Here is a 27,955-nt window from a genome sequence, read left to right as displayed (position 1 = left end):
AATGCCGCTCTGAAAATGGTCCCATCCCGGAAGTAAGAAAAATTGCAGTTCCACCCTCATCCACTGGGGGCTGGTGTCAGAAGCGAGCAAATCCTCATTGACTCCCATGTTAAAAATGCCGATTTCACAGCAGAAATAAACATGTTTACAGCCTGGTACCAAAACATGTTTTTTGTCTAAATTATCTAGTTTATACTCATGACAACTTTGAGGGGGGTGAATTTTTTTCTCACTCTTCTGTTTAAGTGTATTGAAAGCCTAAAATTCTGTATAATTAATGAGCATCCGACACACGTGACCGCCGCCTCAGACCCACGTGACCACAGAGCTAGCTCCGTGGAAAGGCCTCAGTACAGCCTCGGCCCCTCCTGGAAGCTGTTTCGGGATTTTGAGTCTCTGTGCTTGTGAATTCTGTTTTGGATATTATTGGTGCAATTGTTGGACAAAATGACTTGCAGTGGTATTAATTGCACTAATAGAGCGTCCAAGGAGTCTCCACTTCATTTTTTTTCGGTAAGTTAAAATCTATATTCGTATTTTATGTCACTGCTGCCTTTAAACTAGCTGAGTTTACCGAAGTAGCTAGCTAACTATCAGTTTAACATGTAGCATGTACTGTTTAACCATGAAATTTAAATGTAAAATACGGTAAAATAATTAATAGGGCATATTTAGATGGGTAATAGGGTAAAACCCAGTGCATTTAAGATAAAAATGGGTTGAAATATGACGGAGCGCTAAGAGGGAGACTTCTGTGTCCATTCTTCCATCCGGTAATCCCCAGCGGTCATGCCGGGCAGCCTGACCGATCCGGCGCCTACTTGCTGCGCCTAGCTGCTGCGCGGTCTGACCGCTCGTGGAGTTTTTCATGTCTGACTTTAACCGCATCTAATACTGTATTACGGCGTGAGCGCAACAGCGACAACTTAATATCGATGTGTAAGCAGCCTGAGTGTGAAAATGTATGTATCTACCTTATAAGCTTCTTTTATATTTACCTTATAAGCTCATTTGTATTACTCTATGCTATGGACACTTGCTCAGATACTCAAGGCCTCTACACAAAGATTTACAGCAGCATGTTCTGTTCTGCAACCTTGAAGGGAGTGAGCACGTTCCAGCTCCTCTCACTTTCCTCTCGGCACCGGTGAAATGTATCTTCATGTATCAGGATGTTCCTAGTAATCTCAAGGATGCATGTTCTAGTGATGTATTAACTGTCCACTAACAAGGCTGTTATTTTTCACCTGTCATGACCATTGACGTATGTACATGGCAAACTGCGTATGTAACATTCCTGTAATCTTCAATAAAAATCAGCCGTTTTCAGCAGAACGGCGAGAGTCTGTCCGAAGCAACTGTCAGGAGCAGATCGCGGGACCTGCTGGAAGTTGTAAAGGCTCTCCCCCTCTCGAGCGGTGAAACAGTGACTGGACTTCTCTGATCATTTGACTCCACATTCTGCCAACTCAAAAGGTGTTTAACTCCATCTTCTCCGTACCCGTGCTTGGTCTAACAGAAGAAAGACAAAATTTGGCGTCACGAACAGGATTTTTTCTTTTTGAAGAAAAAGGAGTTTTTGGAGGACGATTCGACCAACCGACCCAGTGAACGATCTTGGCACAAAACACCGCGGTGAAAAACTAAGGTAAGCAGGCCTTATTTTCTAAAATCTGCTCATTGGATTTATCCAAAGCCTTTGTGTCCAGAATCATAGTAGCTGTGGTCCTAAAATAATAGTTGGAGAAGAAAGTGGAGACAAGTGCAGAAAAAATAAAAGATTTTTGTAATGGTTTAATGGTAAAATAAAATAAGGATTTTTACAATGGTTTAATGATAAATGAGATAAGGAAATAGTACAGAAGAGGGGTTGGAGACCCAGGGTTATTAGAAAAGCCCTAAAATCCATTTTCCAGGTCGTGGCTGACCACACTATTTGCTGACGAGTGAATAGAAAATATAACGAGGTTATATTAAGCTAGGGTAAGGCCTTAGGGGTGGGAACCCTAAAATACTGCAGGTCAGGGACCTGGTTCGAGTTAAGGCCCTGGGAGGCTAGAGAGAGAGCTCCCTAAATTTTATAGCACAGGTCGAGGACCTGGTTCGGGTTAAGGGCCTGGGAGGCTAGAGAGAGAGCTCCCTAAATTCTAAAGGTCGAGGACCTTTGCATGAGATGAGAAAAATGTTTTTAACTGTTTTTGCATAAAATGAGCAATGTTTTTGGCTGTTTCTGCATGAAGTGAGCAGTGCTTTTGGCTGTTTCTGCATGAAATGAGCAATGTTTTTGGCTGTTTCTGCGTGAAATGAGCAATGTTGTTGTGAAACTGTTTTTTCTTTTTTTTGACACAAAACACACGTTATAGTTAGAGAACACGCTGTATGAATGTCAAGTCTCAATCAGCTTTGTCGGTAAAACAGATGGAGCTGACTGATTAACTTGAATTACATAATAAAAGAGACAGAATAAACTCCAAATGAGAGTGAATAAGTCTCTTTAGGCTTAGCAAACATATTATCTGCTCTCACAAGTGCAGAATAGTAAGGATAAGTGTAAAAACACATAGATTTTTCATATCACAGCTAATAGGGATTAGTTGAATAAGCGGTGATCACCACACCCACCGCAGTTAAGATGGGTAACGAATGAATGAACTGTACTAACAAATTGTATGTGTAAGTGAGAGAAATACAGCGCACCTTTGTGGATGCTCTAGGCAAGATTTCCTCACCTGAAATACGGTTGAAGAAGGAAATACCACAAAGGTCATTGGCACTGTCTCACTAATTAATACTGGTGAGTTAGAGCCCCCTATGGGCTGAAACCCTCGTCAGTCCAAATTGTCACCAAAATCAGCAACATACTAACAGAATGATGGAAAAAGAATATGATTGTGGAACGGAGGATGATGGATGGGGACCTAATGACATTCTGAGTACACTGGGAGAGCAATTAGCTTGCAGGGAGACTGTAATAAATTTGACAAGTAGCCCAGTTGAAGCCACGAGAAATAAGGTTTTATTGAGAAAGTCAGCAGAAAAGGCGATGAAGGAAAAAGGAGTAGATGTTAACAGCAGAGGTAACTGGAGCAAGATTTGGGAAGTGAAGGCTGCAGAAGCGAGAGATAAAAGGCAGGAAGCTGCAGAGACTCTGAGGGAAGCTGGAGTGTTGACAAGAAAGAAAGTAAAAAGTGAGGTTGACAAGCAGGCAGCTCGTGTGAGTAAATACATGCAGTGGATAATGTTATGGAACGCCGCCAGGCCCAACATGAAAAAAGTGAAGAAGGAAAATAAATCTCCACCTCCTTATTCTTCTACTACTGCTCCGCCAGCTGGAATGTATCCATTAATTAAAGTTACAAGCGGTACATTGGACATTCAGCCTGAAGTCCCGCTTGATAATATGAGTGAGTGGTCAAGTGTAACTAGGACCTCAGGATCAGACGTTAAAGTCAGGCCCTCAGCCCCTGAGACACATAATCCTTTTCTGATAAGCAATGAAACATTAAACAGCAGTCCGTCTGCAACCAGCCCAGCTGCACCGTTCGAATTAAGAGCTAAACGACAGGAAATAGATAACTCACAAAAACAATTCACCCCTCCCTACTTCAATCAGGGCCTGGTTGCACCTGACTATAGCACGGGTATGAGCTCCCAGGCTCCCCCTCCAGCGCCTTGGGCAAACTGTCCACCAGTATGGCCTAAAGCACCAGATCAAAAGCAAACACCAATTTTTGCATCCTCCCAGTTAAAAGGTGAAGAGCAGGAAGACCCTAATAAAAGTGTAGTGGTTAAGATGGTTCTGGTGGGGCATGAATCATCTGATCCCCCTCCAGCAGCCAGTCAGAGCCATGAATCTCTCCTAGAGGAGGAATGGCCGAAGCCGCCCACTAAGGAAGAGTTTGGGGGAGAAGGGGATTTGCTTTCCCGCCCTCAGTCCCCAGAACCAGAAAGAAGACACACTAGGTCCATGGGACCACCCACTTACCAATTACCCCTGGTGCAGAATAAACCCAACGCCCAGAAAGTCTATCAGCCGTATTCCCTTGGGGACATTCAGGCTTTAATAGATAAATTACCAGACATACAGGAGGGTGGAAACACTTGGCTCTCAGACTTTGACACCCTCACTGCTGGACAGGATCTTGCATTGGGAGACTTCAGAGCAGTAATCACTAGATGCACGTCACGCTCACAGGCGGAGGCCTTAGAGAAGGATGCTGGCACAACTCGTGATTCTAATTCTGTACCTCTCGGTAGAGTGATAGCTCAATTAGGCCCAGCAGTCAGAAGGATGTTTCCGCTGAAAGATAGCAGCTCAATGTGTAAATTTAAATGGGATGCCAAACAAAATCCTTCAATTTACCTGAACCAAGCCATTGACACCTGGGTGGCCCAAACTGGCCAACACCCATCCAAACGGGGCACGAGCAGTATGTGGTTTAAAAATGCAGTCCTGAAAGGAGTCCCTGACTCGGTGACTCAGAAAATGGAGGACAACCCTGATTTGCAGGATTGTGATTTTAGCAAGTGGAAAAAACATCTTATTTTTAACCTTAATAAAATGCAGGTAAAGGAAGAAAAAGACTCTGATAACTTAGAAGATTTACAAAAACAATTGCTCAGGGTCCAATTACAAGCTGCAAAAAAGACTTTAGGTGAAAAGGGGGACAAGGTTAAGAAACAAATGGTTGCGTCCACAGCCACACCCCCACCACAGCAGACACTTCCTGATCAGATTTCACCTATAGCTTGGCAGCCGCAGCCACCATATTCAGGGCAGCCACAGCCACAGCCACAATATTCAGGGCCATATGTAAACACACCCAGCCCATATGCTGCCCAGCGACCACCTTTTGCTGGTCGAACCAGAGGCGGTTTCAGGGGAAGGGGACAGTGGAGGCCAGTAGGCGGCAAAGGGGGACCACGTGCTCAAGACATTTGCTATAACTGTGGTCAACCAGGACATTGGTACAGGAACTGCCCCTTGCCATACAGCCCACAGAAGGAAGGTCGAGGCAGAAGCACCTTTTCAGGACGAGGAGGGCCTACCGGACCCCACACCCAGATGCCAATGATGGGCTGGGAACAGTGGGAGGGTGGTCCAAGACAATAGGACGCCCCACAGAGAAACTCCAACGGTCAGGGAGCCACGGCAGACCCCCTGCTGTCAATAACTGTAGATGGACAACATCAACCATTTTTGGTTGACACTGGTGCCACCTGCTCCACCATGCAAACTGTACCGCCCTCTAAGACATCTACACGCACTATCTCAGTTACGGGCTTCTCTGGGGAACAACAAACTCTGCCTTTCTCCCTGCCACTCCCAACTACGGTGGGAAACCAGACAGTACTGCACAGCTTCGTCTGTTCACCAACAGTTCCAGTCAACTTACTAGGAAGAGATCTCCTCATCAAATTAGGAGCCACCATTTTGTGTGGTCCTACGGGACTTACTGTCACTCTGCCAGAAGGGACTATTTTGCCCTGCACCGGAGAAGTCAGTGATGGCATGTACTTGGCCCAAAAACTGCCTGACATATCAGACTGTGCTGAGATTTATTGGGCTCTGTTGGACACAGAAACCAAGGACACTCCTGGCTTAATGACTCTGTACCAGCAGTGGAAACCCTGGCTGACTCAGGTCCATCCTTATGTTTCCCCCCTGACCCTCCTCACCTAACATTATTCTATGACAGACATGATTCAGTTTGGTACAAGGAAGCCTTCCAAAATCATTTAGAGGGACAGCAATGGTGTGTACAAACAACAGATATTTATGCTGCACCAGAAGGTGTGGCCGCGGCAGCCAACCTAACCCAGGAACAATTGGCATGGTACATGATGGAAGATGAGGCAGTACCTCATGTCTCTCTTGCTTTACATCCAGCCCATCAGGCAAAAGAACTAGGAGGAATGGTTAAACGTTCCCTAGCAACCACTGATTGGCGTTCAACTCCTCTTCCACAAGTGTCGTATTCAGACTCAACTCAGACATTTAAAATCACTGCGGTTTGTACTAATTCGACACATTTACAACAGGAAACTATTAGCAGATCTCATGGCCGTGAACGAACCAATCACCCTGATGCTCTGATAATGTTAGACTCGCTTCCCACCTCCCTGTGGTCAACAGGCCCCACTGATGTTGGGTTGGTGTCCATCCCACCTGTGACCTTTCACCTAAAAGATCATGCTCCCCTGTGGGTTCCACAATACCCACACAAACCATATGCTGAAGAGGGGATAGCAGACACCATCAATGGCCTGTTGCAGGCAGGGGTGTTGGAGCCATCCATGTCAGAATGGAACACTCCGATTTTACCTGTAGAAAAGAAAAATACTGGTAAATATCGAATGGTTCATGACTTGCGTCGTATAAACGCCCTACTCAACACAGACTCACTTCCCGTCCCTAACCCATATGTGGCTCTGACAAACTTACCACCTTCACATGCATGGTTTACCTGCATAGATTTGGCAAATGCCTTCTTTTGTCTTCCACTTCATGAGTCTCTGAGGGACATTTTCTCTTTCACATTCAGAGGGCAGCAATTCAGATACACGCGGTTGCCACAAGGATTCACCCTGTCACCTGGTTTGTTCAACCAATGTTTGCGTCAGCTCCTAGACACATGCCCCCTACCTGATGACTGTGTTTTGGTGCAGTATGTTGATGATTTGCTCCTGTCAGCGCCCTCTGCAGGCTCCTGTCTGCAAGCTACTCAAACATTACTAACTCATTTGGCCAAGCTTGGATTTAAGGTCAGCCGGTCCAAACTTCAAATAGCCAGGAAACAAGTGTCATTTTTGGGCAGAATGGTTTCACAAGTTGGTGTTTCATTGTCACCAGATCACAGAAACTCCATTCTCCATCACTCTAAACCTGAAACAGTCAAAGACATGTTATCCTTCCTAGGCCTGACAGGCTACAGTAGACACTTCATCCCTAACTATGTTGGCCTCACTGCCCCACTACGTGCTCTTATAGCACCTTTTGGTATGCGTCAACTCACAGCTCACCTGAACTGGACTATTCCAGCAGAAGAAGCTTTCATAAAACTCAAACAACAACTCTCAACCGCTAGTGATTTAGCTACTGCAGACTACAAGTCTACGTTTTTCCTTGATGTTTCTGGATCAGAAACTCATGTAAATGGAGTTCTGTTCCAGAAAAAAGGGGGAGGTCAGAGACAAGTCTTGATGTACATAAGTGTCATGCTAGATAACATGGAAAAAAGACACCCACCCTGCACACAACATGTAGCAGGCCTTGCAAAAATTTTACAAAAAACAGCATATATTGTAATGGGCTATCCTCTGAAAGTACTAACAACACACAGTGTAGTAGCTTACATTACATCACAAGCTTTCACCATGACCCCACTAAGACAAAGAAAAATCAGTAAGATCCTAGAGGCCCCACACATCACCTACACACATGAAGGAATAAACATGGCAGACCACATGGGTAATGGGGAACCTCATTCGTGCAAACAAAGAACAGCAATAGAAGAAAAAGTCAGGCCAGATTTAAGTGCAATCCCACTACAAAATCCTGATAAAAACTGGTTCACAGATGGCTGCTGCTACAGAGATGACAATGATGGATTAAAAGCTGCATGGGCAGTAGTAGAGCAACTCCCTACATGCGAGTGGTTCACTGCAGGAGCGGAAAAGCTGAAAAAACAACAGTCAGCACAGAGAGCAGAAGTATTAGCTATTATTGCAGCTCTCAAAATGAGCACAGGGAAAAAGGTAAATATTTACAGTGACTCAGCTTATGCTGTAGGAGCCGTACATGTTGAATTGAAACAATGGTTGAGAGCTGGCTTTGTGACTGCTGGGGTGAAACCCATAAAACATGAGTCTGAGATGAGGGAACTAGCAGAAACTTTATTCCTTCCAGCAGAAGTGGCGGTGATAAAATGCAAAGGACATAGTCAGGGCTCTGACTTTGTATCTAAGGGAAATCAGGAGGCAGATAGAGCTGCCAAGATAACAGCTGAATATCTTCCTGTATATAACCTAGTGGTTGAAACAGTAACTGTTGAAAAAAGCATTGATCCTAGAATCTCCATCACAAGAGAAACACTGAAAGACATGCAAGATCAAGCTTCAGCACAGGAAAAAACTTTATGGTTGGCAAGAGGCGCCACTAACACAGATGTTTGGAGAAGTCCAGATGGTAGACCCATACTAACACCTGGCATCAGGCAAACAGCAATGGAAGAAGCACATGGTGTTGGACATGTTGGTGTAGCACAGATGATGAGAAATTTGTCCCCCTGGTGGCATCCATACCTAACAGACATGGCCAGATATTTGGTTAAAACTTGTACAGAGTGTACTCAGTTTGGCATTAAACCTACCCTGAAACCAATCCAAGGTCAATTTCCAATACCAACATGCCCTGGAAAAGAGATAATCATAGATTTCACAGATATGATTGACAGGGTAAAAGGCTACAGATATCTCCTAGTGTGTGTAGATGCCTACACTGGATGGCCGGAGGCTTGGCCTGCGAAAAAAGAAGACAGCAAAACAGTCATCAAATGTTTGATCAATCATTACATTCCCCAACACGGGTTCCCAGAAAAAATCAGATCAGACAATGGGACACATTTTAAGAATAAAGATCTACAAGAGGTTGAAACCATGCTGGGACTGAAACACAAGTTTGGTTCAGTGTATCATCCCCAATCCCAGGGAAAGGTGGAAAGGATGAATCAAACGCTAAAGGTCAAATTGGCTAAAATCTGTGCACAGACCAAATTAACTTGGTTAGATGCTTTGCCCCTTGCTCTGATGTCCACATGGAGCTCAGTTAACAAAACCACAAGGTTCACTCCCTTTGAACTACAGACTGGATGGCCGTTTCCAGGACCCGCCACAAAACTACCTCTGACTGCTGACCTGACTGACTCCCTCGACTCAAGGTCATATTATAACCTGTTGCATAGTCTTGTCTCTCAGTTCTCGTTACAGGTTAAGGCTGATCGTACCACCACAGATGCCCCATCTCCACAACCTGGGACAGACTGGGTCCTGCTGAAAGTCACCAAAAGGAAGTGGACGGAACCGAGGTGGACCGGACCCTACAGGATCACAGAGAGGACGTCACACGCTGTCCGGCTGGATGGCAAAGGAGACTCCTGGTACCATTGGACCCAGTGTGCTGCAGCGGAGGAGCCACACCGTACCCTGACCGAGGTCCAAGAGAACCTGTCACAGAGGGAGGAGCCTAACCTGGAAGAGAAGCAGCCGACATCTGCCTGACCAGAAAGAGGACCCAAGGACCAGGACGAGAAGCAGCTGACATCTGCCTGACAAAAAAAAAAAAAAAAAAAAAAAAGGGATCCAAAAACCAGGAAGTGAAGTAGCTGACTACAGTAGCGTGCCAAGCTACCAATTCTGCAGGACGAGGTAGCGTGCCAAGCTACCATCACATCCTGCAGGACGAGAATCTTGACATCATCACCCCCTGCAGCTGCCTGGAGCCAGTGGAGGGACCTCAACAGGGGGAAGAAGTAACCACCCTACGAACATTCTACAAGGGTTCTATTTAACACCCTCATTTATTTTACAAGGGTTAAATTTTACACCCTCTACTCATTTTATATTATTATTCATTTGCCTGTTTAGTTGAGATATATTTTTATACTCATTGCATTTCCAAACTCAATTCTGAATGTACAGATTGATTACCATTGCCATCTCTCCTCCACCTGCTGACCCAATTATCCAGATGCCCTTGTTACTAGCCAATCCTAACATCTATTTGGGAGGGGAACCCTCTGATGATAGTGATGATGACTCTCATGATGAAGAAGATGTTGTTAGAGTGTGAGAATGTTCAGTGATTTATGTAACAATCCTTTCACCTGTTCATTTCTATGAGTTTTTGATTGTGTTGTTTTTTATTTTTTTGATCATTGTTGACCTATGCATGCCCACTCTGTGCCAAAAGGTGTTCGTCCCAAAATGTGAGGACATGGGGGAATTTTCCCTATTAACGTACGACAATTAGGGTTTTTCGCCCTCATATGGGTGAGCATGCGATCCATTCATGTTGTAACATGTTCAGTTACATATATGATCATGTTTTTTGTATTAGTTTACTGCTAGAAATATGAGAAGCTGTAGTCTGATTGATTGTTTGTATTGGTATTTTAAACTTATTGATTGTTTGTATTGGTATTTTAAAACTTTGCTTATTAGAGTCTTTTTGATGAAATTTGGTGTTGTTGTTTTGATTTCCTACATCTTTGTTGAACTCTTAAAAGAGTTCAAAAGGGGGATTGAAAATATATGTATCTACCTTATAAGCTTCTTTTATATTTACCTTATAAGCTCATTTGTATTACTCTATGCTATGGACACTTGCTCAGATACTCAAGGCCTCTACACAAAGATTTACAGCAGCATGTTCTGTTCTGCAACCTTGAAGGGAGTGAGCACGTTCCAGCTCCTCTCACTTTCCTCTCGGCACCGGTGAAATGTACCTTCATGTATCAGGATGTTCCTAGTAATCTCAAGGATGCATGTTCTAGTGATGTATTAACTGTCCACTAACAAGGCTGTTATTTTTCACCTGTCATGACCATTGACGTATGTACATGGCAAACTGCGTATGTAACATTCCTGTAATCTTCAATAAAAATCAGCCGTTTTCAGCAGAATGGCGAGAGTCTGTCCGAAGCAACTGTCAGGAGCAGATCGCGGGACCTGCTGGAAGTTGTAAAGGCTCTCCCCCTCTCGAGCAGTGAAACAGTGACTGGACTTCTCTGATCATTTGACTCCACATTCTGCCAACTCAAAAGGTGTTTAACTCCATCTTCTCCGTACCCGTGCTTGGTCTAACAGAAGAAAGACCAACAAGTGGTAGGGTGTTTTCATCTGAACCCTTAAAACCTCCAGCAGGCTATGCTGCACTATTGACGTGTTAGCGCGCGGCGCTAACAACTTAGCGATGTGACATGTCTCTGAGAAAGCGTTAAACACGGACGCTTCTTCTGAAGCGGAAAATAACACTTCTTCTTAAGCAGAGCAGGATGTCACCTCGGCTCGTTCACGGCCGAGCCGGACTGAGCTCGATAACATTGATCAAGCACAGCCACTGGGTCGTTGTAGCTGCCACCAGGCCTGCTGAAGGAACACCAGCGGGTTTCATCAGACTCGTAAAGTTTCTTGTTTTTGCTGGGGATTTCTGTATTTTACCGCTCCCCCTGCAGTCTTCCCCTATTAAAATTTTAAATGTGTAACTTTATGTATTGGGATGAATGACTAATATTCATGTAAAACTAAAACGTTAGGCATTTAGGGGGAAAAAACAAAATAATAAACATTATACAGATGTCAAATAAATCAAACTGTAATTAAACTATATATTTTCAAAGTCATATAGACAGCATGATGGTTTGTGTGATCCGCGTGGTTTCACTTACACCCCTTTAATGATCAGGCTGTTTTTTGTTATTTTTATCAGCTGATAGCAGTTAAAATTATGGTAAAAAAAAAACTTTATCTGTGTTTGATAACTTAATGCCCAGGAAGAGCATCTTCTCTAGACATTAAATATAACCCAAATGTTTTATTATGAGCAGATCTGATGAAGGTGTAGACAAGCAGTCTGCAAAGTAAAACTTGTGTAAGAGTCCAAACTCTTACTAAAGCTTTTGAAAAGAAAAAATGGTTGAATTTTGAGAAATATCCACAACAGGGGAGAGAGACCTCTGAAAAATGTATATTTTCTCTGAATTCATAGAATAATGTGAAGATTCTGGGAAAAGTTGGGATTCTGAGATTAAAACGTAAATCTTTCTTATCATAATTCTGGCAGTTTTTGTGTCCTTCTGCTGTTGAAAGTCGTGCAACATGAAGATACTGAGAAGATGCTTAAAACCTGTATTTTTATTCCAGCCATAAATAAAATCATGAGCTATTTTTTTTAATCCAAATTTGATCCAAAGGGCCATCGTTGGTTCCAGACCCGTTCTAGAACATTCCTCTAATCTTAAAGTCATCATCAGTTTCTTCCTTTTAACAAATATTTATTTGTTCAAATATTTAATATTTATAACTGGAATATTTGTTCCTCCCTCTCCCACTGCAGTTAGTCCTGTCCTGCAACCCTGTTTTTGCAGCTTAGTGAAGCCAACCATCACTAACCTGGGGGTGGTTTTGGACCCAGAGATGCGGATGGACTCCCACATTAGCCAGGTGGTTAGATCCTGCTTTTCCCGGTTTCGCCAGCTACCAAAGATGAAGTCCATCCTAAAAGACGTGTCATATTTTCTCCCCAAGCCGGACCTGACCGTAGATATACTGCAACTCGGTGAGTTGGTAGATAGTGCTTGATGTTAGAAGTCTGTATGCCATCAGATAAACTCGCTCTTTTTTTGGGGGGGGGGGGGGGTGAGGCTTATATTGCAGTACGCACGAGTCAGTAATTTCCGGTAAGTATTTTAAAGCCATATACTTAATTAGTTCTTTGTATGAAGTTTTCCTCTAGGTGATCCAGAGAGGCTTGACCTTTGGGTGAGCAACCAAAAAAGAGAGTGCTGGACTCCCAATTCATTCTCCTGCTTGTGCAGTGAACACTTTGAGAGTCATCACTTCACCACGGACGCCAGGGTACAAACACATTACTTCATATTTTGGTTGAGATTTAAAAAATTGAAGCATTAGCTGTATAACATACCGACGTTACATTGCTGTGTAACTAGAGGAAAATCTTCCCCACCCTTGAATTGTCTGTGACTAGGGCTGTTTAGATGGGAAACAATCATGTTATTAATTTCCATCTAATTCTATGGTTAATTACTCAGAGAAACAAATTAATTTGTGGACAGTTTTTAATGTGTAACTTTATGTATTTGGATGAATGACAAATATTCATGTTAAACTAAAACGTTAGGCATTTGGGGGAAAAACAAAATAATAAACATTATACAGATGTCAAATAAATCAAACTGTAATTAAACTATATACTTTCAAAGTCTCGATTCTGGATAAAATCCAACAACATATGCTTTATAAATAACAAACACTACACATGCCTTTTACACACACACACACACACACACACACACACACACACACACACACACATGCAAGCACATTCACTCACACACACAGTGCTCTGGTGTACCAGTGTGTTCTTCAGAAGCTGACCTTGTCTGATGTGTGTGTATGTGAATCTCTTTTTTTTAAATTAAGTAATTATGTTTTTTTATTTTAGGGGAGAGTTTGCCTGAAGGACACAGCCGTACCTACAATCTTCTCGTCCTTTAAGGTCAAAAAACCTGTTCCAAGAAGGGAAGAACAGGTAAGTAGGAATGACAAGGTAAGTTTTGAACGTCATCAGCTTATCAGAAAGTAAGATTTAAAAGACCCTATCATCTTTGGTGATCTCACGCCTACACAACATCCTTGTTCTAATGGTGAAATTAATTTAAGCTGATTTTTTTACCTGCTGACCTCTATAACTTTATTCCTGTTCCTAATTACAAAGAAACACCTGTGCAGAGGAGGTGTTTTGAAGGTGACAGTTTCTGCTTATCAAGCAACAATTGACAGCTACAATAAAGCCTGATTCATGCTTCTCTGTCAGCTCCAACAGGGAGAGACACGCACGCACGGACGGGGACGTTTAGCTCTCATACTTCTCCGTCTCCTGGGGAGTGTTGCAAAGCAATTCCCGGACCGGACAGCAGAGGGCGGAGAGCTGTTCTGTGGTATCCTGTCATGTATCGGTCCAAAATAGTGTGATGATATTGTGTTTTTTGTACATAACAGACTTTTTAACAGACAAATTTGTCGCATTCTCCTACACCTCTTCATGGGCTTGCCACAGTAAATATTCTATTTGGCGAGAGATAAACTTTATTGTATTTATCCTAGTGAATCTATAATTAAACGGGTAAACTAGTAGCACCACATCCAACATCAAAGAAAGTAAAATGTTATTATCAGGAGAGGGAGAATGTTTAAGTGGTTAGCAGCAGTGTGCTAGCCGATGGCCCCCTCCATGAGGCCACCACAGCTAGGCAGAACACTATTGTAGCTTCTTCTGGGGAGAAAAACACTTAGAGAAAAAATAAAGTTAACAGCTGAAATAGCAGGAAATAATACAGTTAAAGAGCAGATTGTAGAAGAAAGAAACCCCTGGGTTAAACTGGTCTGTCTACTGCATAATGCTGAACTCTAACATGTGTCCTCAGGGAAGGACCTGATTGGTGTCCAGAACCTGCTGAAGAAGCACCAGGCTCTGCAGGCTGAGATCACAGGTCACGAACCTCGCATCAAGGCTGTCACCCAGAAAGGAGAGACCATGGTGGAGGAGGGTAGAGCAGGTCTGGTCCTGACATGTTTCTGAGGTGTCTGCAGGTTCTGGCTCACTTTTTTTGGGTCCAGGTCACTTCGCTGGTGAGGAAGTGAAGACTAAACTGTGGGAGCTTCATGGACGTTGGGACACGCTGAAGGCCAAGGTGTCCCAGAGGAGGCAGGACCTGGAGGACTCTCTGCAGGCCCAGCAGTACTTTGCGGATGCTAATGAGGCCGAGTCCTGGATGAGGGAGAAGGAGCCCATCGTTGGAAGTCCAGACTAAGGGAAAGACGAGGACTTGGCCGAGGTATGGAAGTCCCTTCCTGAGAAACTCCAATCGCTTTTCTTTGCTCTCTTTCCAGTCCTTCATAATTAGTTGTAACCCAGAAGCTAGAACCTTAATGAGGTATTAACTAATTGGCTTACTAATATGATCCATCCTCAATTTAGATAAAATATAAAATATAAATTAAGGAAATTAACAATACTAATTAATAGATATCTAATTAACTAATAGATAATTTCATAATGAATTATTGGAAGGGTGAATAACTAAAATAACGAGTTTAATATTAAACATCGGTTAAAACAAGAATCTTGAACATCCCTAACAGAAACAGAAGAGGAAAGCTGTATACTATTGGTCCAGGTGGGAATCTGAAATTTCATTGGCTGAGAGAAATAAGTCCCGCCTCCGCGAAATAAAACCGTGCGACGCAGCTGAGCGAGAGGAGAGACAAACGGCTGTGCAGCACGCAGATACAGAAAGCAAAGACTGAGCGGTTAGAGAGAGAGAGAGAGAGAGAAAAAAACAACGGTCGAGGCCGTGAAGAACCCTGATTTGGGTGCCGCATAGATAGAGGGAGAGGCGGACTTGACTCCTTCTAATAAGAGCTAGGAACTTGGAACCAACGCGGTGAGTAAAGAAAAAAGAAGAGAAAAAGCTAACGATGCAACTTAAAAAAAAAAAAGGAAACTTAAATAGCTTATCAAATTAATTCCATTCTTATAGATTTGTGTGGAGACGACAGAGTGAACCAATCCTCTGTAGGAGGGAACCGTTGGAGCGCGTTGGTGAGTGAATGAGATTAAATTCAGTAAATTATTAAATTCAAAAAGCTAATTACAGCAACCGAGGTGACAGCAGTGGGCTGCTAGACGTTAGATCCCAGGAGTTAACATCTCAAACTACCAGTTAACGGTGGTAGGGCATATAGGAGTTAACGGCTCAAACCGCCAGTTAACGGCGGTAGGGCATATGGGATTCCCAGGAGTTAACGGCTCAAACCGCCAGTTAATGGTGGTACGGCCTAGATGTACAAGGTCCTCAGGGGCGTTATAGCTAACGCCATAGAATTAGCAATGCGTCCCTTAACCAAACATTTAATAATAAAAAAAATAGATAAATAAAAATAAATAAAAGCTAACTGATTAGGGAGGAATTATTTTACAAAGGTGGACCAAAGGACCAGAATTTATATTTTGTTGAATTTTGTTATAGAACATTTTATTTATTTATTTATTTATTTATTTATTTATTTATTTATTTATTTATTTATTTATTGTGTTACAGATATACAAGGTGTCACAATGCTGTATAGAAACACAACTAAATGTATCCTTGTTGTCATGAATGTATTTCTTGTTGAATAGTGTAGAGTAATAGAATCTAACTGAGCCTATTGAGCTGAACAATTGTTGTCATATGTAATTATATTTCCAGAGCTACTGAGAATTATTTTAATAGACAATCAAATTGATGTTATGTTAGTTGAACTGTGAACCCAAACATGATTGGCTATGCCAATAGAGTGAAGCATTTGTTTAAGTCTGTAAGACTTTATGCTGTGATGTGACGAGAAGGGTCGATGCCAACTCGCTAACAGTCCTGTTGTTTACAGGCTGGGTTTTTTTTTTCCTTGGGTTTGATCCCGACTCCTATGATCACTCACTTGGAACGAGAACTGGATTTTTTCCTACCGCACCGTTGAGATTGTTCACAGAAGAGAGCAGTCTGCTCTTCAGTTACTTGAGATGTCCTGGTTCGTTCAGTGGTTAAGGCTCGCCATCTCCCTCGTCAGGAAGAAATCCAGTTCTCGTTCCAAGTGAGTGATCATAGGAGTCGGGATCAAACCCAAGGAAAAAAAAAACCCAGCCTGTAAACAACAGGACTGTTAGCGAGTTGGCATCGACCCTTCTCGTCACATCACAGCATAAAGTCTTACAGACTTAAACAAATGCTTCACTCTATTGGCATAGCCAATCATGTTTGGGTTCACAGTTCAACTAACATAACATCAATTTGATTGTCTATTAAAATAATTCTCAGTAGCTCTGGAAATATAATTACATATGACAACAATTGTTCAGCTCAATAGGCTCAGTTAGATTCTATTACTCTACACTATTCAACAAGAAATACATTCATGACAACAAGGATACATTTAGTTGTGTTTCTATACAGCATTGTGACACCTTGTATATCTGTAACACAATAAATAAATAAATAAATAAATAAATAAATAAATAAATAAATAAAATGTTCTATAACAAAATTCAACAAAATATAAATTCTGGTCCTTTGGTCCACCTTTGTAAAATAATTCCTCCCTAATCAGTTAGCTTTTATTTATTTTTATTTATCTATTTTTTTTATTATTAAATGTTTGGTTAAGGGACGCATTGCTAATTCTATGGCGTTAGCTATAACGCCCCTGAGGACCTTGTACATCTAGGCCGTACCACCATTAACTGGCGGTTTGAGCCGTTAACTCCTGGGAATCCCATATGCCCTACCGCCGTTAACTGGCGGTTTGAGCCGTTAACTCCTATATGCCCTACCACCGTTAACTGGTAGTTTGAGATGTTAACTCCTGGGATCTAACGTCTAGCAGCCCACTGCTGTCACCTCGGTTGCTGTAATTAGCTTTTTGAATTTAATAATTTACTGAATTTAATCTCATTCACTCACCAACGCGCTCCAACGGTTCCCTCCTACAGAGGATTGGTTCACTCTGTCGTCTCCACACAAATCTATAAGAATGGAATTAATTTGATAAGCTATTTAAGTTTCCTTTTTTTTTTTAAGTTGCATCGTTAGCTTTTTCTCTTCTTTTTTCTTTACTCACCGCGTTGGTTCCAAGTTCCTAGCTCTTATTAGAAGGAGTCAAGTCCGCCTCTCCCTCTATCTATGCGGCACCCAAATCAGGGTTCTTCACGGCCTCGACCGTTGTTTTTTTCTCTCTCTCTCTCTCTCTCTAACCGCTCAGTCTTTGCTTTCTGTATCTGCGTGCTGCACAGCCGTTTGTCTCTCCTCTCGCTCAGCTGCGTCGCACGGTTTTATTTCGCGGAGGCGGGACTTATTTCTCTCAGCCAATGAAATTTCAGATTCCCACCTGGACCAATAGTATACAGCTTTCCTCTTCTGTTTCTGTTAGGGATGTTCAAGATTCTTGTTTTAACCGATGTTTAATATTAAACTCGTTATTTTAGTTATTCACCCTTCCAATAATTCATTATGAAATTATCTATTAGTTAATTAGATATCTATTAATTAGTATTGTTAATTTCCTTAATTTATATTTTATATTTTATCTAAATTGAGGATGGATCATATTAGTAAGCCAATTAGTTAATACCTCATTAAGGTTCTAGCTTCTGGGTTACATCCTCCCCCATTAAATATCATGCACGTCCCTGTGCATTGTTTCTACGGGGTACACAACTTCTTGAGTAAGAGAGTCAATAAAAGCTTTATTAAGTCCTTGGAAAAGGGACCTAACTACGGTCACTAGTGGATTGCCCAATTGAGAGTAAGTTAGTCTTTGAGGAGGCTGACTACTTCGTTCAGATCTCCTGACATACATCTCTGGTTGCACAGTATCATGCTCATCCGTTTCGGTTTGATTCTCAACTGAGACAGGACGAAGTGAGCTCTCTGTTTCCGACAGAGCTGATGAGCTATTCTCTAAGACTTTGGTCTTTTCAGATGTATGTGTCTGATCGTGTATGATGGGTTCAAAACTTACATCACGTTGCTGCGACTTTAGGACACCATCCATTTGAGGTAGGTTTGTGTTAGTTTCATTCCCCGTTTCTACGTCAGGTAAGTATACTTCGTTTTTTTTTCGTTTTTTCAGGTAAGTATGTTGCTGCTTCTTTCACTCTTTCAGGTAAGAATGTCGCAGTTTCACTCATTCTGTCAGGTAAGAATGTTTCGGTGTTGATGCCTTTGTCAAGTAAGGACAATTCAGCATTTTCATTACCAGCTAAGGTTGGTTCCTTGCGATCCCCTGTGTGTAAGGATAGTGTGTTTTGTTGTTGAATATTATTTACCGGTCCTGAATCTGCTATGAGTTCCCTATTTGGCAAGGTGACCGCTATTTGATAGGATGGTCGGTTTAGCACTTGTGGAAGATCAGAGTAATAAAACTCATCTACCTCTTCGTCAAGTGGCTCATCTGGGTCAGGTTCTAAGGCTGAACTCTGTCTTGTATGAGGTCTGCTAGGTTTCGTAACGCATTCTGTTTCATTTTCTAATGAAGAGAGAAAACCACAAGGCAGTAAAAGATCTCTGTGGAGTGTTCTGTTGGGTCCTTCTCCGTTCTCTGGTTTTACAGTGTATACTGGCAAGTTTTCCATCTGTTTGAGAACTATATACACTGTTTGCTCCCATTTGTCTGCTAATTTATGCTTTTCTCTTAAGCGAAGATTTCGGACTAAAACACGATCTCCCACACCTAGTGTGGACTCACGAATGTTTCTGTCGAACCGTTCTTTGTTCTTCCTCGCTGTTTTTTGAGAGTTTTTTATGACAATGTCATAACTCTGTTCCAGATGACTCTTCAGTTCTTTAACATACTGAGAATGAGTTATAGAGGGCTTGTTCAAATGCGGTAACCCAAAGGCAATATCTATAGGCAACCGAGGCTGCCTACCGAACATTAGCTCGTAGGGAGAGTATCCCGTCACGTCATTTTTTGTACAATTGTACGAGTGAGTAAGTGGTTTTACAAAATCGCGCCAGTGATGTTTCTCAGTGGCTTGTAAAGTTCCCAACATGCTGAGTAATGTACGATTGTACCGTTCAACGGGGTTGCCACGAGGGTGATAAGGGCTCGTTCTGACTTTACGGATACCAAGTAAAGAACAAAGTTCCTTGATTGTACGTGATTCGAAATCCCGTCCCTGATCACTATGAAGACGCTCAGGAAACCCGTAGTGGACTAAAAAATGTTCCCACAGGTTCTTCGCGACGGTGGTGGCTTTCTGATCTTTGGTTGGGATGGACACTGCATACTTTGTAAAATGGTCTGTAATCACTAAGACATCTTTAGTGTTCTTACTGTCTGGTTCTATGGAGAGAAAATCCATGCAAACTAACTCCATAGGTCTGGTGGTGGTAATACTCACCATTGGAGCAGCTTTGTCAGGGAGGGCCTTCCGACGGATACATCTTTCGCAAGTTTTAACTTTGATTTCGATATCACTAGCCATTCTTGGCCAGTAAAAACGGGACCGAATGAGATCTGTCGTACGTTCAACCCCAAGATGCCCCATATCATCATGTAGGCTTTGCATGACTGTTGAACGTAATGAATCAGGCAAGACTAACTGCAATGATGTCTCTGGTCCTAATTGGCGTCTCCGGTACAGTAAATCATTTTGAAACTCAAACCGTTTCCACTCTCTCAAAAGGTTAAGAACCACCGGGGGTTCTGCAATAGTATCAGTTGGCGGTTTATTGTCAGTCATAAGCAGCTGAATGACTCGGCCAATGGTTGGATCTTTCCTCTGCAAGGAGACAAGGTCAGCATGGTTATACTTGGGCACAGCAAAGAAACTGTCACTATTGTCTTCCAACTGGAATAGGTCTGGAATGGCCGCTGCAGACATGGCAAGTGACTGAACTAAACCACAAGGAGAATCAGTCTCATCCAAGACCATGTGCTTTTGGCATGTTGCCTTCACTGCTTCGGCTTGAAGTTGAAGCTCGACTTCTTTGACAGAGGATAAAAGATGAGATCGGAACTCATCTAGTCGTTGGCATTCCTCAGTGAATTTTGAGTTGTCTTCAGGTTTATCATGCAGCCTCCTAGACAGGCCATCCGCGTCAACGTTCTGTGTACCTGCACGGTATCTGATGTCAAAATTATAGGTGGACAACGCAGCTAGCCAACGATAGCTCATTGCATCGAGTTTTGCCGTTGTTAAGAGGTAAGTTAACGGATTATTATCAGTAATGACAGTGAATGTGTTCCCATACAAATAGTCATGAAACTTATCTGTTATGGCCCACTTTAAGGCTAGAAACTCCAACTTGTGCGCAGGGTACCTAGTTTCACTAGAGCTTAAACCGCGACTTGCATAAGCGATTACCTGTGTGACACCGTTTTGCACTTGGTATAGCGCTGCACCGAGTCCGGTCGTACTAGCATCTGTGTGTACTAGATATGGGAGTTTTGCGTCAGCGTAGCCAAGAACTGGCGAAGTGGTAAGTTTTTCAATAATAGTTTGAAAGGACTTCTCACAGTCTTGGCTCCAACGATTCCCAAAGGGTTCTTTGGGGTTCAAGTACTTTGATCTACATGGTGGTGTTTTAAAGTTTTTCCGTTTGGGTGGATAACCAGCCGTGAGAGATGTTAGTGGCTTGACAATATTTGAGTAATCTTTAACGAAGCGTCGGTAATAACCGGTAAATCCTAAGAAAGATTGGAGTTCCTTCAAAGTCTGAGGCTTCGGCCATGTTTTGAGTGCTTCCACCTTATCTGGATCGGTTTTTATGCCATCTCGAGATACTATATGTCCAAGATAACGCACAGATGTCTGGAAAAAACAACACTTATCTGGTGATAGCTTGAGTCCGTATTCTCTAAGCCGTTCAAGAACGTGAGAAAGTCTGGTTTCGTGTTCTTCCAAGGAGTTGGAAAAGACGATCAAGTCGTCTAGGAAAACTAACACTTCCTTCAGATTAATGTCCTTCATACACTTTTCCATAACCCGTTGGAAAGTGCTTGGAGCATTTGTTATTCCTTGTGGCATACGGTTAAATTCATAAAACCCAAACGGGCAAACAAAAGCAGTTTTAGGTTTATCCTTTTCACACATCTCTATTTGATAGTAACCTGACTTGAGGTCCATCACAGAAAACCACTGTGATCCAGCGAGAGCAGAAAAGGACTCCTCCAAGTTAGGCAGGGCATATGCGTCGCGAATGGTTTGCAGATTAAGCTTTCTATAGTCTATACATAGACGTACCTCACCATTCTTTTTCCGAACTACCACTATTGGTGAGGCAAATGGAGACTCCGACTCTCTTATTATACCGGTTTCCAAGAGGGCTTCCAAATGTTTTCTCACGGCTTCATAATCATGTGGATGGATCGGCCGAGATTTCTGTTTGAATGGGGTCTCGTCTTTTAAGTTGATGTGATGTCTTATCTGTTGTGTATGACCAAAATCAAGATCGTGGTGCGAAAACACATCGGAGTAAGTGTTAAGTTTGTTGGTGATCCTCCCTTTCCATTCTTCGGACAAGGGCGAAGTACCGAAGTCAAAACTGAGAGGAGGGTTTGAAGGTGAAGTCTGTTGCTGCGAACTACACGCCGCAAGTACTTTCTGATCACTTTTGTCAGGTTCTGGATATGGCATAACACGATCGGCTTTAACTAACTCAGCGATCACACAGTTAGTGGGTAATGTGATGTCATGGTTAGTTTCGTTTCTTAGTACAACAGGTACTTTGTATGGACCATGTGAAGGTAAGGAAATGAGGCAACAGTCTACAATTATACCCCCTGGTAGAGAACCATTGGTGGGTTGTTCAATGAGTGCATAAGGCTCATGCTTGTTTTGGCTGGGTTGCATAAACCCTTCTAGTAACAGTTTTTTATTTGCAGGGAGAACTTCTTGGGTTCTCCCTCGAAGCTTCACCACACCAACTCGTCCATCTTTGCTTTGTTTTTTTCTGACTGCTAAGGCTTTTAGCACGTGTTGGTACCCATAAGAGAGTGCCTTGGAATCAGGTAAGTTATTGGCAGACAATTGCTCATACAAAGGATCGAGTGTGTTTGTGCCAATGAGTAGTGGTGTATCAGAGTTTGAGCTTATATCCGGAACCACTAACGCAAGGGTAGGTAACTCAAGTCCAGACTGATCGAGCTCTTTTGGAAATGTGACACTTATCTCTATGTATCCTAAATAAGGAACTGCTTGACCGTTTGCGCCCTCGACTTCTAACAGATTACTGATGGGTTTAATTGAGAGGTCAGGTAAGTGTTCTTGGTAAAAAGAATTGGCAATGGTGGTTACCTGGGACCCTGAATCCAGTAAACAATTACATTCAACACTGTTAACTGAGACTGTAGCTGTGCATCGCCCACCCACTAATCTTTTGGGAAGTTTTGGCACTGAATGAGCATGAACTGGCTTGCAAAAAAGTCTCTCTGTCCTTTCCTTAGAGGGACTTGGTTCTACTTTAGCACCTATCTGTCCCACGATAGGAGCTTCTACCGGTTTAAAGGAGGAGACTGAGCAATTGGCTTTGACATCTCCCACTCGCGCTGCTTCTGTCTAAGAGCAAGTCTTTTAGTTGCAACTAGTGCTGGATTTGGCTCGTTGCTACAGCTAGAAGCTATGTGCCCATCTTCTCCGCACTTAAAACAGTATCCAGGCTTTGGTCTGGGCACCACTGCTGTTATCTGCTGAATCTGTTTGGGCTCATCTGGAATTTTAGTCCCCACACGGGGTTTTGACTCTTTTTGAGTTTTCTTTGCCTTTTTATCTGTGTTGTTAACCTTAAGCTGTGCAATTTGGCTCCTGAGCTCAGCGATTTGTTTGCGTAAGTCATCACAGTTATCATCTATTTCCAGTTCACAAGTGTTTTTACTCTGAGAGCATGTTGTTTGCACATTTGAATACACTCTAGTTCGTTGTGCCCCTAAGTGTTGTTTCATGCGTGCTGCTTTAGTAGCCTGTTTGTCTTCTTCAGTGCGCAGTTTGAGGAGAAGTGCTGTAAAATGAGGCGGGTTGTCTTTCTTTTGTTCGAGTTGCAGGTTTGAAATCAGCGAGCTGTCCCAACAGCCTCTGCAAAACTGCTTGAGCAGCTGCTGGTCGGCGTCACTGGAGGAAATTCCATTCCTCTGAATAACTAGGTTTAACAAGGTGTATAACCTCTGAAAGTAATCGGAAGGTTTTTCACCACTGTCCTGGTTTGTGTTTAAGAAGCGAGCAAAGAGCTCGTCGCCGTCTTCGACAGCTGCGTAAGCTGAATCGAGATGTTCAAGGTACGTTTCCGGGTCGGATTTTGGACTAAGAGCTTTAACGATGCTCGCTGCTGGGGCTGACAGACTCTCCACGATTCTTCGTACAATTTGGGACTTGGTGAGTGAAGGATCATTTATGCATAACACTACACTACTACGCCAAGTATCATAGTCAGTTTCAAAAGAAGGGTGTGGAACTCGCCCTGAGAACGGTTTTAGTCTGTATTGTGAAGTAGGCGGAGGGATAACCTCACTGCTTTTAACAATGTGTTCCACAATAACTCGCTGAACCTCAGGTGTGTTTAAAAGATTTGGTGGAATGCAAGGGTTTTGTTTTCCAGTCTCTGTAGGTGGACAATTGTCCTTTGAGTTGTTCATATAGTTAACTTCTGGTGTTAAAGGCAGGGAATATGTAACTTGGTCACTATGGAGCATTGGCTCTGGTTCAGTGACTGGTTCAGATGCATGGGTATCCCTTCCTAAAGATTCCCCAATTTTTGCCAGTTCCTCCATTAGAAGGTCTTTAAATGATTGATTGCTACGCGCAGCTATGTCCCTGAGCTCTGACAGATAGGCATCAGTGGCAGATGTGCTAGTTTCTAGACTGTACGCGCTGGCTAGGTCTTGAATATGAAAGAAAACATCTGGGTTCCTAGTACAAGGTTTGTCATAGGGTAAACATTGTTTCTTTAATTCCTTAACAGTGGCTTCATGTTGAAACTCCACAATAATCTGATCACAGTTTGGTAACTTAATGCGCCTGTTAACTGGTCCGAATCCTTCCATAAACCCAAAGACTTCGTTATCAAGGTCTGTATCAGTTAACCCACTGATTAAAACAGCATTTGAAACCTTGACCTTTTCTGTTTTTACAACTTCCATTTTAAAACACTCAAAAGTACCAATAATGCCAAAATGGCAAACCACTGTGATCTCCAGGCACTCTTATGATGTCAGTCAATGGTTAGCTAAGGTAACAACTCTACAATTCTCCTGGCTGGCTCGCCAAGTTTTATGTAACCGGATTACAGGATACAATAAGATAATTAAAAGAAAAAATAAACAAATGGGCCAATAATTAGGTTCGGGGAGAATTGGAGGTTGTTTAAGAATGACTGGAGTCACGGGGATAGCATGAAACGGTTTATATACTAAATTTTAATAATAGTGGGAAATATAACACATAAAGATAACACACAAAAACAGATGAAAACAATCGACAATAGTAAAATGCTCGGTATGAGATTTGATCATATGAGTCACAAGTCAGCCGGCGTCAAGTCAAATCCCCACGCTTGGGGTGAAAGTCAGAGTCCGGTGGTGCGATTTTTTCCTACCGCACCGTTGAGATTGTTCACAGAAGAGAGCAGTCTGCTCTTCAGTTACTTGAGATGTCCTGGTTCGTTCAGTGGTTAAGGCTCGCCATCTCCCTCGTCAGGAAGAAATCCAGTTCTCGTTCCAAGTGAGTGATCATAGGAGTCGGGATCAAACCCAAGGAAAAAAAAAACCCAGCCTGTAAACAACAGGACTGTTAGCGAGTTGGCATCGACCCTTCTCGTCACATCACAGCATAAAGTCTTACAGACTTAAACAAATGCTTCACTCTATTGGCATAGCCAATCATGTTTGGGTTCACAGTTCAACTAACATAACATCAATTTGATTGTCTATTAAAATAATTCTCAGTAGCTCTGGAAATATAATTACATATGACAACAATTGTTCAGCTCAATAGGCTCAGTTAGATTCTATTACTCTACACTATTCAACAAGAAATACATTCATGACAACAAGGATACATTTAGTTGTGTTTCTATACAGCATTGTGACACCTTGTATATCTGTAACACAATAAATAAATAAATAAATAAATAAATAAATAAATAAATAAATAAATAAATAAATAAATAAATAAATAAATAAATAAAATGTTCTATAACAAAATTCAACAAAATATAAATTCTGGTCCTTTGGTCCACCTTTGTAAAATAATTCCTCCCTAATCAGTTAGCTTTTATTTATTTTTATTTATCTATTTTTTTTATTATTAAATGTTTGGTTAAGGGAGGCATTGCTAATTCTATGGCGTTAGCTATAACGCCCCTGAGGACCTTGTACATCTAGGCCGTACCACCATTAACTGGCGGTTTGAGCCGTTAACTCCTGGGAATCCCATATGCCCTACCGCCGTTAACTGGCGGTTTGAGCCGTTAACTCCTATATGCCCTACCACCGTTAACTGGTAGTTTGAGATGTTAACTCCTGGGATCTAACGTCTAGCAGCCCACTGCTGTCACCTCGGTTGCTGTAATTAGCTTTTTGAATTTAATAATTTACTGAATTTAATCTCATTCACTCACCAACGCGCTCCAACGGTTCCCTCCTACAGAGGATTGGTTCACTCTGTCGTCTCCACACAAATCTATAAGAATGGAATTAATTTGATAAGCTATTTAAGTTTCCTTTTTTTTTTTTTAAGTTGCATCGTTAGCTTTTTCTCTTCTTTTTTCTTTACTCACCGCGTTGGTTCCAAGTTCCTAGCTCTTATTAGAAGGAGTCAAGTCCGCCTCTCCCTCTATCTATGCGGCACCCAAATCAGGGTTCTTCACGGCCTCGACCGTTGTTTTTTTCTCTCTCTCTCTCTCTCTCTAACCGCTCAGTCTTTGCTTTCTGTATCTGCGTGCTGCACAGCCGTTTGTCTCTCCTCTCGCTCAGCTGCGTCGCACGGTTTTATTTCGCGGAGGCGGGACTTATTTCTCTCAGCCAATGAAATTTCAGATTCCCACCTGGACCAATAGTATACAGCTTTCCTCTTCTGTTTCTGTTAGGGATGTTCAAGATTCTTGTTTTAACCGATGTTTAATATTAAACTCGTTATTTTAGTTATTCACCCTTCCAATAATTCATTATGAAATTATCTATTAGTTAATTAGATATCTATTAATTAGTATTGTTAATTTCCTTAATTTATATTTTATATTTTATCTAAATTGAGGATGGATCATATTAGTAAGCCAATTAGTTAATACCTCATTAAGGTTCTAGCTTCTGGGTTACATCGTGTTTCTGTATTTGTCATTTCCTTCGGTTGTCTACCAGACGTCGTTGCTCGTTTGAGCGTCTCATGGGTTAGGGGTAGAAGTGCTGGCCTCGCACAGGAAGTGATGACAAACGTGTTCCCGTCGCTCTTATTTCAAACGGTTTACAAGCTGTGATGTGTGTTCCCGCTGCAGAGCAGCCATGACACGTGGCAGCCGGCAGAAGGCTCACGCTTTTCCACTAAACACCCGCAGAGCTGCGTCTGCGGTGAACTGAGCAGGGTTTGTTTTACGGTGGCTGATCCGATTGGACCATCGCTGCGAGAAAGCTCCACTTGTGTCAGACGAGCTGAAGGTTCTGATGTTCTGCTCCACAGGCTCTCCTGAAGAAGCACGAGGCCCTGATGTCGGACCTGTCGGCTTACGGCAGCAGCATCCAGGCCCTGAAGGAGCAGGCCCAGTCCTGCAGGGTGAGTTCAGAACCCTCGGCCCGTCAGAACATTCTTATCCACCACGTTCTAACACCAGACCTGTTAACCCGACAGCAACAAGGTAATCAGCAGGTGCTTTTGTCCTGCAGGACCTGAAGGCCAACGAGTCCCGCCTGAGGGACATCAACAAGGTGGCATCTGAACTGGAGTCAGAAGGTCTGATGGCTGAGGAGGCTCCTATGGTTCAGGCTCAGGTGAGCGTCACCTGTCTGCAGCAGCTGGTCCCTCTCACTTCCTGATTTAACTCTGCTTGTCTCTGTTTGTAGCAACAAGAACATCTGGGTTCTGCTCCTGGAAAGGTGCATGTTGTCCTCTGCCTCCACCAGAACCAGACGTGGTGTTTTTGTTACCACTCATTTGTTTGTTTGTTTGTTTACAGGATGAAGCCGACTCTAACACGGCGTCACCCTGGAAGATGAGTTCATTCAGCTGATCAGAGGTCACCTCTGATGGCAGCAGTCACGGCCGACCGTGCTGACATCACACAGGAATTCAGGTGACCTGGCAGGCACCAGGTGCTGGTGAAAGTGGGGACATGTCAGCTGGTTGCCATGGCTACAGTTATCTTTATGCAGCTGTATGACTGCTGACTGGTGTGTGTTTCCTGTGACCTTTGACCTCAGACCGTACGGTTGGGCGTTCAGACGACGGCTAACTTTGATTCCATCAAGGTAAGAGGAAGCTCTTCCCTTCCTGTCTGAGCGATCCGTTTCCAGGTTTCCTCGTCCGGCGTCCAGCCCGCTGGCGTCCACCTTCATCTCACCTTCATCTCATCTCACTTCATTTATAGTGCAATACTTTCACATAATCATTTTCCCACACTTCTGTATACCT

The 27,955-nt window shown here is 42.7% G+C and overlaps 1 protein-coding gene across 2 annotated transcripts; it reads left to right on the top strand.

The window, feature by feature from the left end:
• Positions 1–235: 235 nt before the first annotated feature.
• On the top strand, positions 236–27,955 carry LOC129157016 (spectrin alpha chain, non-erythrocytic 1-like). 2 transcript variants are annotated; one of them, XM_070542335.1, is made up of 8 exons: positions 236–513; positions 14,226–14,348; positions 14,419–14,636; positions 27,008–27,100; positions 27,211–27,315; positions 27,388–27,420; positions 27,501–27,537; positions 27,746–27,955. In XM_070542335.1, the coding sequence occupies exons 4-8, from the start codon at positions 27,035–27,037 to the stop codon at positions 27,820–27,822; spliced, it is 318 nt and encodes a 105-aa protein (XP_070398436.1). In that variant the 5' UTR covers positions 236–513; positions 14,226–14,348; positions 14,419–14,636; positions 27,008–27,034; the 3' UTR covers positions 27,823–27,955. The 2 variants fall into 2 exon arrangements, with proteins under 2 accessions (XP_070398436.1, XP_070398435.1); XM_070542334.1 differs by having other exon boundaries at positions 14,226–14,636.

The sequence above is a fragment of the Nothobranchius furzeri genome, chromosome 12, assembly GCF_043380555.1.
Source record: "Nothobranchius furzeri strain GRZ-AD chromosome 12, NfurGRZ-RIMD1, whole genome shotgun sequence".
NCBI classification, from domain to species: Eukaryota; Metazoa; Chordata; class Actinopteri; order Cyprinodontiformes; family Nothobranchiidae; genus Nothobranchius; species Nothobranchius furzeri.
Note: the sequence above shows the minus strand (reverse complement) of the source record. Positions and strands in the feature narration are given on the sequence as shown.

Excerpts from the sequence above, each read along its gene's own strand:
- LOC129157016 (XM_070542335.1), top strand. The coding sequence starts at position 27,035 with ATGTCGGACCTGTCGGCTTACGGCAGCAGCATCCAGGCCCTGAAGGAG. Across the intron at positions 27,316-27,387 it reads CTCCTATGGTTCAGGCTCAG|CAACAAGAACATCTGGGTTC; the intron begins GTGAGCGTCACC and ends CTCTGTTTGTAG. Across the intron at positions 27,538-27,745 it reads CACGGCGTCACCCTGGAAGA|CCGTACGGTTGGGCGTTCAG; the intron begins TGAGTTCATTCA and ends TTTGACCTCAGA.